The 19,417-nt window shown below is 38.4% G+C and overlaps 1 protein-coding gene across 9 annotated transcripts in view; it reads left to right on the forward strand.

Moving 5' to 3' along the window:
• Positions 1-19,417, forward strand: part of FRY (FRY microtubule binding protein) — a 472,456-nt gene that overhangs the window by 284,375 nt on the left and 168,664 nt on the right. For all 9 annotated transcript variants that reach the window (XM_054256748.2, XM_078375252.1, XM_078375253.1 and 6 more), the window contains 5 exons: positions 8,361-8,500; positions 11,910-12,000; positions 12,225-12,304; positions 12,418-12,498; positions 18,907-19,075. In XM_054256748.2, coding sequence (XP_054112723.2) covers positions 8,361-8,500; positions 11,910-12,000; positions 12,225-12,304; positions 12,418-12,498; positions 18,907-19,075 — 561 coding nt within the window. The remainder of the gene's footprint in view (positions 1-8,360; positions 8,501-11,909; positions 12,001-12,224; positions 12,305-12,417; positions 12,499-18,906; positions 19,076-19,417) is intronic.

Here is a 19,417-nt window from a genome sequence, read left to right on the forward strand (position 1 = left end):
AGAGTCTCCATTTTCTAGAAAAGAAAAGATTTTAGCATTATGTTCCTTCATTCTGGCAAAATAAAATCTTCACACCAGTCAGACATTTCTTCTTTCATTTCACTCGAAACCTTCATCACATTAATCATGATAATTGTCAGTGATTACTTTGTACCTTTATTACTAAAGGCTTTTTTACCTGAGTCTTTGCTTATTTTTTTCCTTGAGTCTCATCTCAAATTTCTACCCTTTCTAAAACAGGCCCAGGTAAACTCTTATCTCCATTTCTCTTAAACTCCCAGCCTCCCTCCCCCTCTAGTGATCTGGCATAAGAACCCCTGGTTCTAACAGGCACTCTGTACGTTACTACGTTTTCTCCTGCTCTTGATTTCTGCATAAGCTTGCTTACATAGTGTCCCTACCAAATTGGAATCATACCAATTAAATGATTTTTCATTTTTTTCACTTACCATATTATGAACATTTTCATGTCATAAATATGTTGATATTAGAAATATATTTTAACGGTTTCATAGTCTACACCAAATTCAACATCTTACTAAGCATATACATGTAGTTGGACATTTATGTTGTTCTGTCCTTTTGCTATAATAGGTAATGCTGTACTGTACCTTCTTGCTTGTCTCTAATCATGGACTTGAGACAAATTCTAAGAGTGGCCTTCTTGAGAATGACTTTTATTAGGTTCTTGATATGTATTTCCAAATTATCTTCCAGAGATATATGCCTGGTTTTTTTTCTATCAGCAGTATATGAACATGTTCACTTTATCACTGCTTATCAACTCTGGGTGTTATATAATTTGCATATAATTTGTTAATTAGGTAGTTAAAACCTATTTCATTGTAGTTTTACATATTCTGGAGACAAGGCCTTCATCAGATGCTTTGCAAATATTTTTGCCCTCTCTGTGGCTTGTCCCTTATCACATTCTTAACTGTGTTCTTCTAAAAGCAGAAGCTTTTGATTTTGATAAGTTTACACCAAATTTCATCATGGACTTTGCTTATGGGGTCGTACCTAAGAAATCTTTGCCTAATCCAAAGTCACAAAGGTCCTTTCCTATGTTTTCTTGAAATTTTATATTTTTACGGTTTTTTTTATTGCATTTTAGGTTTTGGGGTACATGTGCAGAACATGCAAGATAGTTGCATAGGTACACACATGGCAGTGTGATTTGCTGTCTTCCTCCCCTTCACCCACATCTGGCATTTCTCCCCATGCTATCCCTCCCCAGCTCCCCCCACCCACTGTCCCTCCCCTATTCCCCCCAATAGACCCCAGTGTGTAGTGCTCCCCTCCCTGTGTCCATGTGTTCTATTGTTCATCACCCTCCTATAAGTGAGAATATGTGGTATTTCATTTTCTGTTCTTGTGTCAGTTTGCTGAGAATGATGTTCTCCAGATTCATCCATGTCCCTACAAACGACACAAACTCATCATTTTTCATTGCTGCATAATATTCCATGGTGTATATGTGCCACATTTTCCCAGTCCAGTCTATCATCGATGGGCATTTGGGTTGGTTCCAGGTCTTTGCTATTGTAAACAGTGCTGCAATGAACATTCGTGTGCATGTGTCCTTATAGTAGAATGATTTAAAGTCCTTTGGATATATACCCAGTAATGGGATTGCTGGGTCAAATGGAATTTCTATTTCTAAGGCCTTGAGGAATCGCCACACTGTCTTCCACAATGGTTGAACTAATTTATACTCCCGCCAACAGTGTAAAAGTGTTCCTCTTTCTCCACATCCTCTCCAGCATCTGTTGTCTCCAGATTTTTTAATGATCGCCATTCTAACTAGCGTGAGATGGTAATCTCAATATAGTTTTGATTTGCATCTCTCTGATAACCAGTGACGATGAGCATTTTTTCATGTTTGTTGGCCTCATATATGTCTTCTTTTGTAAAGTGTCTGTTCATATCCTTTGCCCATTTTTGAATGGCTTGTTTGTTTTTTTCTTGTAAATCTGTTTGAGTTCTTTGTAAATTCTGGATATCAGCCCTTTGTCAGATGGGTAAACTGCAAAAATTTTTTCCCATTCTGTTGGTTGCCGATTCACTCTAGTGACTGTTTCTTTTGCCGTGCAGGAGCTGTGGAGTTCGTTTAGGTCCCATTTGTCTATTTTGGCTTTTGTTGCCAATGCTTTTGGTGTTTTGTTCATGAAGTCCTTGCCTACTCCTATGTCCTGGATGGTTTTGCCTAGATTTTCTTCTAGGGTTTTTCTGGTGCCATGTCTTATGTTTAAGTCTTTAATCCATCTGGAGTTAATTTTAGTGTAAGGTGTCAGTAAGGGGTCCAGTTTCTGCTTTCTGCACGTGGATAGCCAGTTTTCCCAACACCATTTGTTAAACAGGGAATCCTTTCCCCATTGCTTGTTTTTGTCAGGTTTATCAAAGATTGTATGGTTGTAGATATGTTGTGTTGCCTCCGATGCCTCTGTTCTGTTCCACTGGTCTATATCTCTGTTTTGGTACCAGTACCATGCTGTTTTGATTACTGTAGCCTTGTAGTATAGTTTGAAGTTCGGTAGTGTGATGCCTCCTGCTGTGTTCTTTTTGCTTAGAATTGACTTGGCTATGCGGGCTCTCTTTTGGTTCCATATGAGTTCAAGGTGGTTTTTTCCAGTTCTGTGAAGAAAGTCAATGGGAGCTTGATGGGGATAGCGTTGAGTCTGTAAATTACTTTGGGCAGTATGGCCATTTTCACAATATTGATTCTTCCTAACCATGAACATGGAATGTTTCTCCATCTGTTTGTGTCCTCTCTTATTTCACTGAGCAGTGGTTTGTAGTTCTCCTTGAAGAGGTCCCTTTTGTTCCTTGTTAGTTATATTCCTAGGTATTTTATTCTCTTTGTAGCAATTGTGAATGGCAGTTCGTTCTTGATTTGGCTTTCTTTAAGTCTGTTATTGGTGTATAGGAATGATTGTGATTTTTGCACATTGATTTTGTATCCTGAGACTTTGCTGAAGTTGCTTATCAGTTTCAGGAGCTTTGGGGCTGAGACAATGGGGTCTTCTAGGTATACTATCATGTCATCTGCAAATAGAGACAGTTTGGCTTCCTCCTTTCCTATTTAAATACCCTTTATTTCTTTTTCTTGCCTGATTGCTCTGGCTACAACTTCCAGTACTATATTGAATAGGAGTGATGAGAGAGGGCATCCTTGTCTAGTGCCAGATTTGAAAGGGAATGCTTCCAGTTTTTGCCCATTCAGTATGATATTGGCTGTTGGTTTGTCATAAATAGCTTTTATTACTTTGAGATACGTTCCATCGATACCGAGTTTATTGAGGGTTTTTTAGCATAAAGGGCTGTTGAATTTTGTCAAAGGCCTTCTCTGCATCAATTGAGATAATCATGTGGTTTTTTGTTTTTGGTTCTGTTTATGTGGTGAATTACATTTATAGACTTGCATATGTTGAACCAGCCTTGCATCCCCGGGATGAATCCTACTTGATCATGGTGGATAAGCTTTTTGATGTGCTGTTGCAATCGGCTTACCAGTATTTTATTGAAGATTTTTGCGTCTGTGTTCATCATGGATATTGGCCTGAAGTTGTCTTTTCTTGTTGAGTCTCTGCCGGGTTTTGGTATCAGGATGATGTTGGTCTCATTAAATGATTTGGGAAGGATTCCGTCTTTTTTGATTATTTGTAATAGTTTCAGAAGGAATGGTAACAGTTTCTCTTTGTGTGTCTGGTAGAATTCGGCTGTGAACCCATCTGTACCTGGGCTTTTTTTGTGTGATAGGCTCTTAATTGCTGCCTTAACTTCAGACCTTGTTATTGGTCCATTCATAGTTTCGACTTCCTCCTGGTTTAGGCTTGGGAGGACGCAAGTGTCTAGGAATTTATCCATTTCTTCCAGGTTTACTAGTTTATGTGCATAGAGTTGTTTGTAATATTCTCTGATGATGGCTTGAATTTCTGTGGAATCCATGGTGATTTCCCCTTTATCGTTTTTTATTGCATCTATTTGGTTATTCTCTCTTTTCTTTTTTATCAGTCTGGCTAGTGGTCTATTTTGTTGATCTTTTCAAAAAACCAGCTCCCAGATTTATTGATTTTTTAAGGGTTTTTCATGTCTCTATCTCCTTCAGTTCTGCTCTGATGTTAGTTATTTCTTGTCTTCTGCTAGGTTTTGAGATTTTTTTTATCTTTCTCCTCCAGCTCTTTGAATTTTGACATTAGGGTGTCAATTTTGGATCTCTCCACTCTTCTCATGTGGGCACTAATTGCTATATATTTTCCTCTAGAGACTGCTTTAAATGTGTCCCAGAGATTCTGGTATGTTGTGTCTTCGTTCTCATTGGTTTCAAAGAACTTCTTTATTTCTGCCTTCATTTCATTGTTTATCCAGTCAACGTTCAAGAGCCAGTTGTTCAGTTTCCATGAAGCTGTGTGGTTCTGAGTTAGTTTCTGTATTCTGAGTTCTAACTTGATTGCACTGTGGTCTGAGAGGCTGTTTGTTATGAGTTCAGTTGTTTTGCATTTGCTGAGGAGTGATTTACCTCCAATTATGTGGTCAATTTTAGAGTAGGTGTGATGTGGTGCTGAGAAGAATGTATATTCTGTGGATTTGGGGTGGAGAGTTCTGTAAATGTTATCAGGTTTGCTTGTTCCAGATCTGAGTTCAAGTCCTGGATATTTTTGTTAATTTTCTGTCTGGTTGATCTGTCTAATATTGACAGTGGAGTGTTAAAGTCTCCCACTATTATTGTGTGGGAGTCTAAGTCTCTTTGTAAGTCATTAAGAACTTGCCTTGTATATCTGGGTGCTCCTGTATTGGGTCCATAGATATTTAGGATCATTAGCTCTTCTTGTTGTATTGATCCTTTTACCATTACATAATGTCCTTCTTTGTCTCTTTTGATCTGTGTTGCTTTAAATTCTATTTTCTCAGAGACGAGAATTGCAACTCCTGCTTTTTTTTTTTTGTTCTCCATTTGCTTGGCAAATCTTCCTCCATCCCTTTATTTTCAGCCTTTGTGTATCCTTGCATGTGAGATGGGTTTCCTGAATTCAGCACACCGATGGGGTTTTGGCTTTTTATCCAATTTGCCAGTCTGTGTCTTTTGATTGGTGCATTTGTGTGAATTTGATTCTGCCATTTTGATGCTAGCTGGCTGTTTTGCTGATTAGTTGATGCAGATTCTTCATTTTGTTGATGCTCTTTAGCATTTGGTATGATTTTGGAATGGCTGGTACTGGTTGTTCCTTTCTATGTGTAGTGCCTCTTTCAGGAGCTCTTGTAAAGCAGGCCTGGTGGTGACAAAATCTCTGAGTATTTGCTTGTTCACAAAGGGTTTTATTTTTCCTTCACTTCTGAAGCTCAGTTTGGCTGGATATGAAATTCTGGGTTGAAAGTTCTTTTCTTTAAGGATGTTGAATATTGGCCCCCACTCTCTTCTGGCTTGTAGGGTTTCTACCAAGAGATCTGCTGTGAGTCTGATGGGCTTCCCTTTGTGGGTGACCCGACCTTTCTCTCTGGCTGCCCTTAGCATTTTCTCCTTCATTTCAACCCTGGTGAATCTGACAATTATTTGCCTTGGGATTGCTCTTCTTGCGGAGTATCTTTGTGGTGTTCTCTGTATTTCCTGCATTTGAGTGTTGGCCTGTCTTGCTAGGTGGGGGAAATTTTCCTGGATAATATCCTGAAGAGTATTTTCCAGCTTGGAGTCATTCTTTTTGTCACATTCAGGTACACCTATCAAACATAGGTTAGGTCTCTTCACATAGTCCCACATTTTTTGGAGACTTTGTTCATTCCTTTTTGCACTTTTTTCTCTAATCTTGGCTTCTCGTTTTATTTCATTGAGTTGATTTTCAACTTCCGATATCCTTTCTTTGCTTGGTCAATTCGGCTGTTGAGACTTGTGTATGCTTCGCGATGTTCTTTTGTTGTGTTTTTCAGCTCCTTCAATTTGCTCATATTCCTCTCTAAGTTGTCCATTCTTGTTATCATTTCCTCAAATCTTTATTCAAATCTTTTTTCAAGGTTCTTACTTTCTTTGCATTGAGTTAGAACACATTCTTTTAGCTCATGGAAGTTTCTCATTACCCACCTTCTGAAGTCTGATTCTGTCATTTCATCACACTCATTCTCCATCCAGCTTTGTTCCCTTGCTGGTGAGGAGTTGTGGTCCCTTGTAGGAGGCGAGGTGTTCTGATTTTGGGTGTTTTCCTCCTTTTTGCGCTGGTTTCTTCCCATCTTTATGGATTTATCCACCTGTCATCTGAGTAGTTGCTGATTTTCCAATTGGGTCTCTGAGTGGATGTCCAGATTATTCATGATGGAGTATTTCTGTTTCTTAGTTTTCCTTCTAACAGTCTGGCCCCTCTGCTGTAGGACTGCTGAGGTCCACTCCATGTCCTGCTTGCCTGGGGTACACCTGTAGCAGCTGCGGAACCGTGAGGGTTGCTACCAGTTTCTTCTTCTGCTATCTTTGTCCCAGAATGATGCCCACCAAATTTCAGTCTGATCAGTCCTTTGTGAAGTGACTCTTTGGATATACGGGGGTCAGGGAGCTGCTTGAGGAGACTGTACTTTATACTTGAGGAGACAGTCTGTACTTTATAGGAGCTCAAGTGGTGAGCTGTGAGCTCCGTTGTTCATTCAGGGCTGCTAGGCAGGTACGTTGAAGTCTGCTGCAGCAGAACTCAAAGCCCCTTTTTTTACTCAGGTGCTCTGTCCCGGGGAGTTAGGGCTTTATTTATGAGTATCTGTTGCACCGTCCTGCCCAGCAAGGAGGCAGTCTAATCACTGCCTGCCTGTAGTGGCTATGCTGAGCTGCCGTGGGCTCCACCCTGCTGTCGTGGGCTCTGCCCTGCTGCCATGGGCTCTGCCCTGCTGCCCTATGTAATTCCCTGTAGTCCTGTTTATATGGGTGTGGTTAGAGCTGCAATGGTGATGGTGGCCCGCGTCTGTAGTGGCGGACTCTCTCTGTTATGGCAGGTTGCCTCAGCAACAGCGGGCTGCCTCAGCAGCAGCAGGCTGTGTCAGGGGGTTGAGCGCCTCGGTAATGGCGGATGCCCCTCCTTCTCCGAGATGCACCGTCCTGCGTTCAGCTGTGCTTGCTGTGAAACTCTCAACCCCAAGCGTTTCCAATTGCTGTTTTGTTTGTTTTTGTGGGGGTGGGACCCGCCAAGCCTGATCACCTGGCTCCCTGCCTCAGAGCCCTTTTTTTTTTTTTTAAGTTGAATGGTTGAATCTCTCCCAAGTGTTCCAGTCACCTGCTGAAAGGGCTCCGGGATCTGTGTGATTTCCCGTGCAGCGACCCGCTGCGCCGGCTAGAACAGCGTTGCTGCCTGGGAGTCTCCTGGCCTGGCTTTCTGTTTAAGTCCCGTTTAATCAGATGAATGTGCTAATCTGCCTTCCGAAATCTCCAATTGATGGTTTAACAGGGCAACCAAACCAGTGTATTTTGTACCAAGTGCCGCTGCGCTGCAGCCCTGGCCCAAACAGCCGCGCTGGTGGCCTGTGTAGCTCCTACACCTGGGAATCTCCTAGTCTGTGGGCAATAAAGATCTGTCTGGAAATGCAGAGTCCACTCACCCTCTGCGCTTTCACTGGGAGCTGCAATCCTGAGTTGATCCTACAGCGCCATCTTCTTCAAGTCTATTTTTAGGTTTTATACTTAAATTTAGGAAGCATGTTGTGGAAACTTTTGCATATGGCAATGAGATATGGATTTTTTTTTAAATAGTAATCAGTTAAAAAATTAGGACTCTTTCCAGATAAGGAAATTAGAATAACAGTTCTACTAAAGGCACATTTGTTGTTTAAAGAAAAGGGGAGAAGTTTCTCTTTAAGGTAATAGGGAGTAAATTATTGCTGCTCATTTGTGTCTTGAGTCTAATTTGGGGCATACTTTAATGAATGAGCAATTATTGTCCAAAACCATACATTATTATTATTACCTAGGTTATTTGGTGATGGGGATAGATTTACTTCATCTAAACTAGTCATGTAATTGTATTGATATATTTATACGACAAACATTTTTAGGACCGAAGAAGCCTTCATCTGCTTTAGGTAGATGAAAGTGGGAACGTAAATTCTTTGCGGCTCCATTAATGACCTGTATGCAATTAACATCTGATTTCTAGAATGAAAGATAGTCAAAGTAATTAACTTTCTCGAACCACAAAATTATTCTTATATGAAGAACATCTGTCAGCATTAAGGGACAGGCTCTTGGGAATGTACTAATAAAGATTATGAGAGAAAGACCTGTGACACATAAGAAAGTTTTTAGTGAGTAGTGCTTGGGGTCATTTGTGAAATAGAAAGTGTCTCAGTAATTGGCGGTGCTATCAGAGCCTTCTAATCACCTGCATTTTCCTCCGTAGGTCATCAGCTCAATGAGCTCCCTTTCTGAGTACTGCCTGCCTTCCATTCTACGTACATTATTTGACTGGTATAAAAGGCAAAATGGCATTGAGGATGAATCACATGAATACAGACCAAGAACAAGCAATAAATCAAAAAGGTACATTTCTTTTGTGTAAGGATCATGGTTTTATTTTGTTTTATTTTCAAGAAACATACATCAGAATTAGAGTTGCCAGGCAATTGGGTCTTCGTGACTCTTCACAAGGATACCTAGCAGCTGCTACAGGGGCCAGGTAACCCATTTGGAGCACCAAGTCACTGCCAGCCATCACAGGGTGAAAATTCATACTCAGCCTTATTTCAACTTTGGTGGAGACAGGTGTGAAGGACCACAGGTCAGTTTCCTACCAGCTTCTTTCCTCTGCCCTCTCCCACCGAGTCTGCACCCAAAGCAGAATGCTGGCTGCAGGCCATGCGTGACATGCCAAGATAGTTTAGTCCTCATTCCAGTAACCTTGAGTGCTCAGTGTACTGTAGTGGGAAGGACGCTGGATTGAACATGAGTAGTAGACCTGGCGCTGCCACTAATTAGCCATGTGACTTTGGGCAGCTCCCCACCCTTCATACCTCAGCCTCCTTGTGAGCAAAACAAGGAAGTTAGGTGACACCATCTCCAACTCCTCCTTCCAGCTGAGTATTTTGTGTATTTATTCTGTGTTCCCTTCTTCTTGTGGGTTTAAAAAATGGAACTTCCTGATCTAGGAGCACATCACCAGCTGTAAAACTTAAGATTCTCATTAATGTGTGTCCCCCCAAATTTTAGGTAAGCACATATAATTTCATGTGCTTGAAGTCAACCAATAGCAAGGCAGTGAATATAAGAAAGATTAACATACTTACTTTATTTTTAAAAATAAAAGATTATTTTAAAAAGTAGTCAGACTACTCCATATAAATGGATTATTCCCATTTAAAAAATACTTTGAAAGTCAGTAAACTGAAATTAATCAGTCAGAAAATCAAACATTAACTACATTTTGTGAATGATTTATCCCTCTCATTTTTCTTGAAAGTTCTAATACTGTTTCAAAAGACTTCTTTTGAATTGAAGAATTGTAATATCACCATATTATACTTTGACCAAATTTGTGATGCAGTTTTATAATGTGCTTGAATTATGCAAGATTTAATCATATAATTTTGTTTGGGAGAGAGATTAATGACTTTTTCATATTGAATTATTTTTTAGTGAAGGAAATTTTTAGATATAACACAGATGCCATAAAATTTACCCTTTCAAAGTATATAATTCAGTGTTTTTAGTATACTTGCAGGGTTGTTCAAACATTACCACTCTAATTTCAGAACATTTTTATCATCCCCAAATCCTGTACCCATTAGTAGTCTCTCCTCAGCTATTTATCTTTGTTTTTATTGCATTTGCTTTTAGGTTTTGGTTATGAAATCCTTGCTTAAGCCAATGTCTAGAAGGGTTTTTCCAATGTTATCTTCTAGAATTTTTATAGTTTCAGGTCTTAGGTTTAAGTCCTTAATCCATCTTGAGTTGATTTTTGTATAAGGTGAGAGAAGAGGATCCAATTTCATTCTCCTACGTGTGGCTAGCTAGTTATTCCAGCACCATTTGTTGAAAAGGTCGTCCTTCCCCAGTTTATGTTTTTGTTTGCTTTGCCAAAGATCAGTTAGCTGTAAACACCACATAAACAGAATTAAAAACAAAAATCACCCGATCATCTCAATAGATGCAGAAAAAGCAGACAGAATCCAGCATCCCTTTATGATTAAAACCCTCAGCAAAATCGGCATACAAGGGACATACCTTAATGTAATAAAATCCATCTATGACAAACCCACAGCCAACATAATACTGAAAGGGGAAAAGTTGAAAGCATTCCCTCTGAGAACTGGAACAGACAAGGATACCCACTCACGGCACTCTTCTTTAACATAATATTAGAAGGCCTAGCCAGAGAAGTCAGACAAGAAAAAGAAATAAAGGACATCCATATAAGTAAAGAAGAAATCAAACTGTCACTGTTTGCTGACAATATGATCATTTCCCTTGAAAACCTTAAAGACTCCTCCAGAAAGCTCCTAGAACTGATAAAAGAATTGAGCAGAGTTTCCAGATACAAGATTGATGTATACAAATCAGTAGCTCTTCTGTACACTAACAGCGACCAAGCAGAGAATCAAATCAAGAACTCAACCCTTTTACAATAGCTGCCAAAAACATTAAGATACTTAGGAATATACCTAAGCGAGGAGGCAAAAGACCTCTACAAGGAAAACCACAAAACACTACTGAAAGAAATCAAAGATGACACAAACAGATGGAAATATGTCCCATGGTCATGGATGGGGAGAATCAAGATTGTGAAAATGACCAAAAGCAATCTACAAATTTAATGCAATCCCCAATCTCCATCCCATCAAAATACCACCATCATTCTTCACAGAATTAGAAAAAAAAAATTCTAAAATTCATATGGAACCAAAAAAGGGCCCTCATAGCCAAAGCAAGATTAAGCAAAAAGAACAAATTTGGAGGCATCACACTATGTGATTTCAGATTATATTATATATAAGGCCATAGTAAACCAAAATGGCATGCTTCTAACTTTTAAATGAGCGCAAATGGCTGCCTTGCTTCTCTGACCTCTTCTTCCGTCTACCTTTTACTCTTCTCTCTCATCTTCATTTCATCTTTCCTCTGTTCACTGAGTCTCAAGTGGCAAAAATGCAAGATTAAAGGGACAAGGAAAGAAAAGAAAAGCAATGCCAATCCTCTTCACCCCTGCAGTCCGGCTCAAATTGGTGATCATATTATTTCCTTCTTGTTTCCTTACCTTGTTTAGCTCCTTTCATAAGATTTTTCAATGGTAGCCTGTCTCAAGTTTGTATCACATTTTACAGATGGTAGAATTCCTGAATTAAAAGCTACCTTAGAAGAGGCCACAAGGTGAGGTGATAGACACAAATAGCTACTCAAGTTAACAACACTGAAAATTTGAAATTTGAAATCAAATATTCTGACTTCAAATCCAGTTTGTCCACTGCAGCACACAGAGAATAGAAAGAGCATTAGCATGTTTTTTGTTTGTTTTTATTGCTGTTTTTTTGAGACAGTCTCACTCTGTTGCCCAGGCTGGAGTGCAGTGTCACAATCTCTGCTCACTGCAACCTCCACCTCCCGCATTCAAGCAAGTCTCCTGCTTCAGCCTCTCAAGTAGTTGGGATTACAGGCATGGGTCACTACGTCCAGCTAATTTTTGTATTTTAATAGAGACGGGGTTTCACCATGCTGGCCAGGCTGTTCTCGAACTCCTGACTTCAGATGATCCACCCACCTCAGCTTTCCAAAGTGCTGGGATTACAGGCGTGAGCCACTGTACCTGGCCAACGTTAGCATGTATTTACCACTGTAATTATGTAATTTTAAAAATGGATTTTGCAGTCCACTAGGAGGAATCCTAGATTTTTGATGAATTATATTAGTCTGAGGATATTTTCAGTGTGCTTTAATGTAAATATTTTGAATTTTACAGCGATGAACAACAGCGAGATTATTTAATGGAAAGACGGGACCTCGCCATTGATTTTATTTTTTCTTTAGTATTAATAGAAGTTTTGAAACAGGTAGGTGATTAATTTATTGTTACATTTAGATAATATTTATTGATCTAAAAACTAATTTAGTTGTAAAAGTCTAAGTTTTTTAAATTATGAATTCCCAATACTGGGTCATATGAATTGTGTTTATTGATGGCTATTGATTGTCATATGTAGTTATTGGAAGTACTGTTACTGATTTGTTCTTTAATATTCTCCTCTGAGTTAAGAACCACCTTTTTTTCTTTCAGATTCCACTTCATCCTGTAATAGACAGTTTAATACATGATGTTATTAACTTGGCTTTCAAGCACTTTAAATACAAAGAAGGGTAAGGTGACTTTTCACCTTCGAATGTTGAAGTTGGTATTTAAAAGTAAGTCAGTGGTTTCCTTTTTTCAGATGACCAGGGATCCCTAACTTGTCTAATTATACCATACTTAGGTACCTTGGTCCCAACACTGGCAATATGCACATTGTGGCAGACCTGTATGCCGAAGTCATTGGAGTGTTGGCACAAGCCAAGTAAGTGAATGCCAAAACCCTTTACCATGAGAATGTGACTGCTTTCGCTCTCCTCTCAGCCCTAAGTTAAGGAAGTTGGGGTTTAGCTTACAAGGAACTAGGGCTTTTTGCTATGTGTGCCCCATCTCTGAAACTGACTAAAAAGCTCTTCCAAGACAGATACCAAGTTATCAGTTTTACTTGGCATTTGGGCCAAATCCTACCCAGAGTCCATGGGCTTCAGATTAGTGCATCAAGCAAATGGGCCGACCAGGTTACATTTCTCTCTGCCTAAATATTCCAAGGAAGTTTATCAGTTTTGAAAGTTCTGTTTTCTCTAGTCTATGAGTGGGTGGTTACAATATATCATCTATCAGTGGGAAAATTCCATTCTAGAATGTCCCCTTTACTATAGACCTTACTTAATTCAGCTGAGCTAAAAATGTCCCAGACTCTGTCATGGAAACAAGTCAGGGGGGAAATTCTCATTGCTAAATTTATCTGGCCCCGCCGCACTACTTAGCAAGCAAGAACAAAATTGCATTAGAATATTAACAACAATATACCTCTTCCAAAAGTGATGTCACACCCTACTTACCCGGCTTCATTTTGTCCAACCCTGAGGCAAATCAGGCAAGATCCTGAATGCCTAAGTTAGGCAAAATAAACCAGAGACATAATGTGAATTCATGCCAGGAGTTCATCTTAAAGCAACATGATGCTCTGATCCTTGTGAAACACAATCCTTCCTCAGAGAGAGATTTTTATCTTCAACAGATTGAATTTCCTAAGTTAGTGGCATGGAAATACACAATTTGTCAAAAACAATAATTTTAAAAAGCACTTAACAGTCTTACCTAGCCAAAACATAGAAAAACTTAGGAAATAAACCCCCTAAACTCTTTGGCATAATTTATTTAATCTAATCCAGTTTATCTACTCATCCTACCTTTTTTTGAATATCCATAACACATCAGTGTTTGAAGGAGGAAAGGGAACTCCTAGAGGACGATACACTGACGCCACTGAGAAATCAAGCTCAACAGCTGGCAGCAGCAGAAAGGAAAATGACTGGCCAAAGCATACATAAGAATGAAACCATAGAGTTACCTGGGCCATTTTGCGTGAGGCTATGTTATAGCTTTATTATAGCCTATTAAAATAATTGTGGTTCATGAATCATTAAGAAAAAAAAGTATAATGCATTTTGGAGAGATTTCCATTGCAGTTGAGTAATGAAAGCATTGGCATTTTGAATGGACAAGCTGGAGTTACCTGGCAAATCAATTCATGTGTATCTACTTCATTTCTAGAAAAGACTGGGGAAAATGAGGTATTAGCATGTGTATTTGCTGATTTGTCAAACCCTGAAAATCTCAACATAAAATTCCAGCTATCAGTTGGAAACTTTAGTATGCCAAAAAATGACTTTTTGTGTTTTCCTTAGTTTTTGTGAATTGTACATGACATAGTATTGGTTACTGTCAAATGACCTTTCTTAGCTCTGTGATTCTGAACTGGATGTGAATAAGCTGAAAACACTGTCACAGCTAAGCAATATTCTAAGCTTGCAGGAATTTCCATTTTAGGTAAGATTTATTTTTGCCGGTGTTTGCTTGCCAGCAGTGGCTTTTTTTTAATATTTATGATGTCAGTATTTGTCCCTATTCTGCGGTAGTAGGGTATAAGAAATCCTCTGTTTGCACAGTGCCCCAGTACTTTCCAGTATCTAGTGAAACCCTTGGCCTGTCTGCTCTTGTAGTAATCGTGAACTCAAATAGCCCTTTATGTGCTCTCAGCTAGTCAATGTGTAGTTAACCTTGATGGGTAGATGGTATAAACTTAAACCAGTGTCAAACCACGCACAAATTGTGACATTACGTCTTTTTCTTAAGTGAACCAGGACCATTACTTTATTGTTATCTTAGAAAAGTGCTGTTTCCTTCATTCTCAGGGGGAAAGAAAGAATATATGTTTATCTGGTACAGCGTGATTATCTTTAAAAAAAAAAAAGTTGAGTAATCATTCTAATTTTAGATTATATATCTCAGTCCCAATGATAATGGCTATTAAATATTTTCCTGATTATGACTTTAGTTATTAGTACTGACTTTGGAATTTGAGTTTTAGCAGAATCACTATTTTTAGTCTTACTGGTGATGCTGCTATTTTGTTCTTGTCATTTAGGGAAGACGTTTTTGGTGATAAGTATTATTCACACATAATATTGACTTTTTCAAAGTCAAAACAAATTTAAGTACTTTGGCAAAATCTGGTAGATTCATTTAAATAGTAATAATGCTTCATCTAAGAATCGTAGATTTTTAAACTACTTTCTCTTATGCAATATTATCTTTGTATGTTCTTCTCATCTTTGTAATATGTACTGTGTATTTTAAAGCAGAGGTTTATATTATGTGAATTTTATAGTATACCAAAGACCAAGTAATCATTGGGTTACAGTATTTACTAAATACAGTACTAAATAGTAAATACTAAAAGAAAGGTCATTGAAATTTTTTTTTTCTTAAAAGTCATTTTAAGAGAAAACATATTTAAATGCAAATAGATTTTTGGATTACTTTTGTGCTAATAACATGTTTATGTCATTTGGGACTTTTAAAAGTAAAAGTTAGACATATTTATTTTTAAATGAGCAATACACTTTTAGCCACTAAACTCATGAGAATATTGAAACAGTGAGTTAAACAAATAACTTGCCTTTTTCTGACTCTCCTTGTTTTAGTGGTGGATTCAAACTGGAAAACAAACTTTCCTTAGTATCATGTCATCTTTAAAACCATGTATCTCTAACCTATAATATTTTTCTCTCTAAACTTGTACATTTCAAAATTAAGACCACAGTTATTTTAGTATCTGGAAATAATTTGGACAGAAATATAATTTTTTCAAATTCAGTTTGGGGGTGTTACATTTTTATAATCTTGATTGAAAGTATCACTTCCATTGCTTGGCCATGGTCATTTCTGCCCCCTATCTTTTATCCATCTCTGCTGAATGACCTCTGCTCACCTTTACCCTAACTCAAATCTCCTCCAAAATTCTCTGTAATTAATGATGCAGCTGAAAAGAGCCCCTTCATTCTCTGATGCCTGCCCTGAAGCCTCTTTAAGTATATTGTTCACCAAATAGTCAGCATGAAATATGATAAAGTGATGGAATCTGGTTCATCTGACCTTTCTGAAGATCAGAAAGGTCTGGGCAGTGTCCAGCAGGTGCTAACACATAGTAGGCCCCTGGTGAATTATGAATATTGTGATTCACATGGCTCATGGTCAGTGCTACCTGGTTTTATCTTCCTAATTACACTATAAACTATTCTAGAGAGAGCAGAGTCTACGTGTCGCAGTTACCACTGCCTAAGATAGCTGTGGTGTAATGGAAATTCCTGGAATTTGTACCAAAACTCCTGGATTTGATTTGCTACTGTGTCTTCCAATCTGTTAATTGGAAATGCAGTCACTGCCTAATTTATTGGATTGTAAATAAGGATCAAAATGTGAAACAGTATAATCATTTAAAATATAAAACAACTTACAGATATATCTTGCTATTGTTAGTCTACACCAGTGTTTCTCAAACTTTGTCACATCAGAAACACCTGTAGAGCTTATTAAACACAAATTACTGGACTTCATCTCCAGAATGACTGATTCGGTAGGTACGTTATTCTGCTCAAGCTGCCATAACAAAGTGCTGCAGACTAATTGGCTTAAACAACAGAAATTTATTTCTCACAGTTCTGGAGTTGAAGTCCAAGTTCAAGGTGTTAGCAGGGTTGGTTCCTTCTGAGGCATCTCTCCTTGGCTTGTATGTGGCCGTTTTCTTCCTGTATCTTCGTATGGTCTTCTCTGTGTGTCTCTGTACTCATCTCCCAGTCCTGTTGACATCTTTAAAAGAAGGGGAGACGGGTACAGAGACACACACAAAGATATAACTTCATTTTAACTGAACACCTTAGCTGGGGAGATTACATGGTGTCCATTTTATGATAATAACTTTGTTTTAAGTTAATTGACTTTTTATTCTGATCTCAGAAGGTTCGGACTTCAACATATGAATTTGAGGGACACACAATTCAGCCCTAATAGTAGGTCTGCAGTAGGACCAGAAAATGTTCTGATACCGAATAAATTTTTGTAAATTGAATAAAGCTTCTATTTTAATTTTTGGTAATTTCCTAATCTGAAAAATTAATATACCAATTAATCTCCATGGAATTTTACTTATAAAGTAAACATAAGTAATATTTTCTACCATATTCTAATAGTATTTTTTTAAATGTCTAAGGGGCCAGTTTGGGATGCTATCTTGAAATTGGGTGTTTTGCAGATGTCCACAAAATGCCACCAAAGATTAGTAATATACCCTGAAACATTCTTAGCGATGCTAATAACCCATAAGGGAATATCTCATTCATAAGTTATTTAAATCGTCTTGAAGCTATTTATATTTTCTGTTCAATTGCCTTTTAAAAATCTTTTTTTGTTGAGAAATACATGTAGCAAAGAAAAATCCATAAGGCAGTTAAACAAATTATTATAAAATGGACATCATGTTACCTTCCCACCTAAGCCAAGAAAATTGACAGCACTTCAAAATCCCCTCTTGCCACCCACCAGCCCGTGTACTGCCTTTGGTTGAACAATGTCTATATGTTTACTGCCTACTTTATTTGTCCTGAAATTTCGACTTTAAGGTCTTAAGAGTTGTTCCAAACTTCTGCTAGTTCACCTTTAACTTTTATAATCACAGTTACCTTGTTTTTTGTTTTTTTGTTTTTTTTTTTTTTTGGTGAGACAGAGTCTTGCTCTGTCACTCTGTCACCCAGGCTGGAGTGCAGTGGCATGATCTCAGCTCACTGCAAGCTCTGCCTCCCAGGTTCAAGCGATTTTCCAGCCTCATGCACACCACCATGCCTGACTAATTTTTGTATTTTTAGTAGAGACAGGGTTTCACCATGTTGGCCAGGCTGGTCTCGAACTCCTGACCTCAGGTGATCCATCTGCCTCAGCCTCCCAAAGTGCTGGGATTACAGGCTTGAGCCACAGCATCCAGCCACAATTACGCTTTTTAATCATGGCTTGCTTCTAATTTTTCATGGAACCTCAGGCTAATAGTCTCAGAAAACAAAATACAATAAATCTTAAGACTGTTTTCTTTGGAAAGTGTATGTGTGCATATGAGAGAGAGAGAGAGAGTGTGTGTATTTTTAATGAATAGCCAAACCAGCTGTCTCAGACTTAGTGGTTTGGACAGTTTTGTTTTCTTTTTGTTTTGTTTTGAGACAGAATTTCACTCATGTTGCCCAGGCTGGAGTGCAGTGACATATTCTCGGCTCACTGCAACCTCTGCCTCCTCAGTTCAAGCAATTCTCCTGCCTCAGCCTCTCGAGTAGCTGAGATTACAGGCACGAGCCACCATACCCAGCTAATTTTTGTATTTTTAGTAGAGATGGGGTTTCTCCATGTTGGTCAGGCTCAACTCGAACTCCTGACCTCAGGTGATTCACCTGCCTCAGCCTACCAAAGTGCTGGGATTGCAGGCATGAGCCACCACGCCTGGCTGGACAATTTTTATGTGTACATTTCTCTACCCTTAGGTACTTTGAAGATCTGCTTCTGCTTTCTCTTAGCTTTAAGATCTGTTCTGTTTTCAAACCTGTATTATAATATTATTGTTGTTGTAATTAGTATTGTTTTACTTTCAAACAATACCAGTACTTTGAGGATAGGGACTGGACTGCATCTTTTTGTTTGTTTTGTATTTGCCAGATAAAATTATAAAATTTTGTGAATGTAATAGAGAACCCATTCATCTTTACCTTTTAGATATAATTTTAATATTACCATTACTAGATATTTTAACCCAAAATACATTTTTCAATACTCATTATTCTAAAATTGTAAAGGAAATAATAATATAAAACTTTAAAAATAGATACAGGAATACTTCCTGGCATTATTTTGAATACAAATCCTAAAATCATTTGCTGTCACTGTCAGAAATCACTAACCTGTATGTTATTGCTAATAGCTTCACTATTTGATACTTCAGGCTCTGGGGTCTGCAACTATGTTGAAAATGGCCAAGCCTGAGGACATGAGGCTTTTTGTCATGCTCAATTTAAGAGCTAGACCATTTTGAGATGTTCTAAATGGCCCAGGATCTGGCCCCTTGCCTGATGGAGATGTTGAACATATTACAGTATAAGAGGGGAAAAGGAGAAGAAAATTGGATCCTTTGTGAAATCCAAAACATCAAATTTTTACAAAATCATGACTGTTGTCCTGCAGCTGATTTGAAGGATTCCATTGCTCTGCCCAATCCCTCCCAGATGCTGGAGGCCCCCATTACAGAGACTTTCCCACCCATTATTTGATAAAATCTCTTCTGTTGTCTTCTTAGATTCCCTGCTGTAAAGAAGAAATTTATGGCAGAGCTAAAAGAATTACGGCACAAAGAGCAGAACCCATATGTGGTTCAAAGCATTATCAGCTTGATAATGGGGATGAAATTCTTTCGAATTAAGATGTATCCAGTGGAGGATTTTGAGGCCTCTCTTCAGTTTATGCAGGTAATGTCTTAGGCAGGAGAGCTAAGGGGCTATCAATTTGAGCACTTCCCGTCCTGAAAATGATGAACCTGGAACATGAAAACCCAGTTATTTGTCAATATGGAGAAACATTCTGTCTAAATAATTCATGAAGTGCTTTGTACCCAATTAGTACGGTTGCAGGCACATGATTTCATTTCTAAACTTTCATATCATCTTTGGAGGAGAGTATATAGTGGGATTGCTTGTTTGTTGACTTTTTTCTCTCCCCCTACCCCCTGGTACATATTGTTCTGTGAATAAAATATAGCTGACATTTTTCATTTTTTAAAATTGGTAGCATTGGGTTGGCTGCATTGACAT

The sequence above is a fragment of the Callithrix jacchus genome, chromosome 5 (genome assembly GCF_049354715.1).
Source record: "Callithrix jacchus isolate 240 chromosome 5, calJac240_pri, whole genome shotgun sequence".
NCBI lineage: Eukaryota > Metazoa > Chordata > Mammalia > Primates > Cebidae > Callithrix > Callithrix jacchus.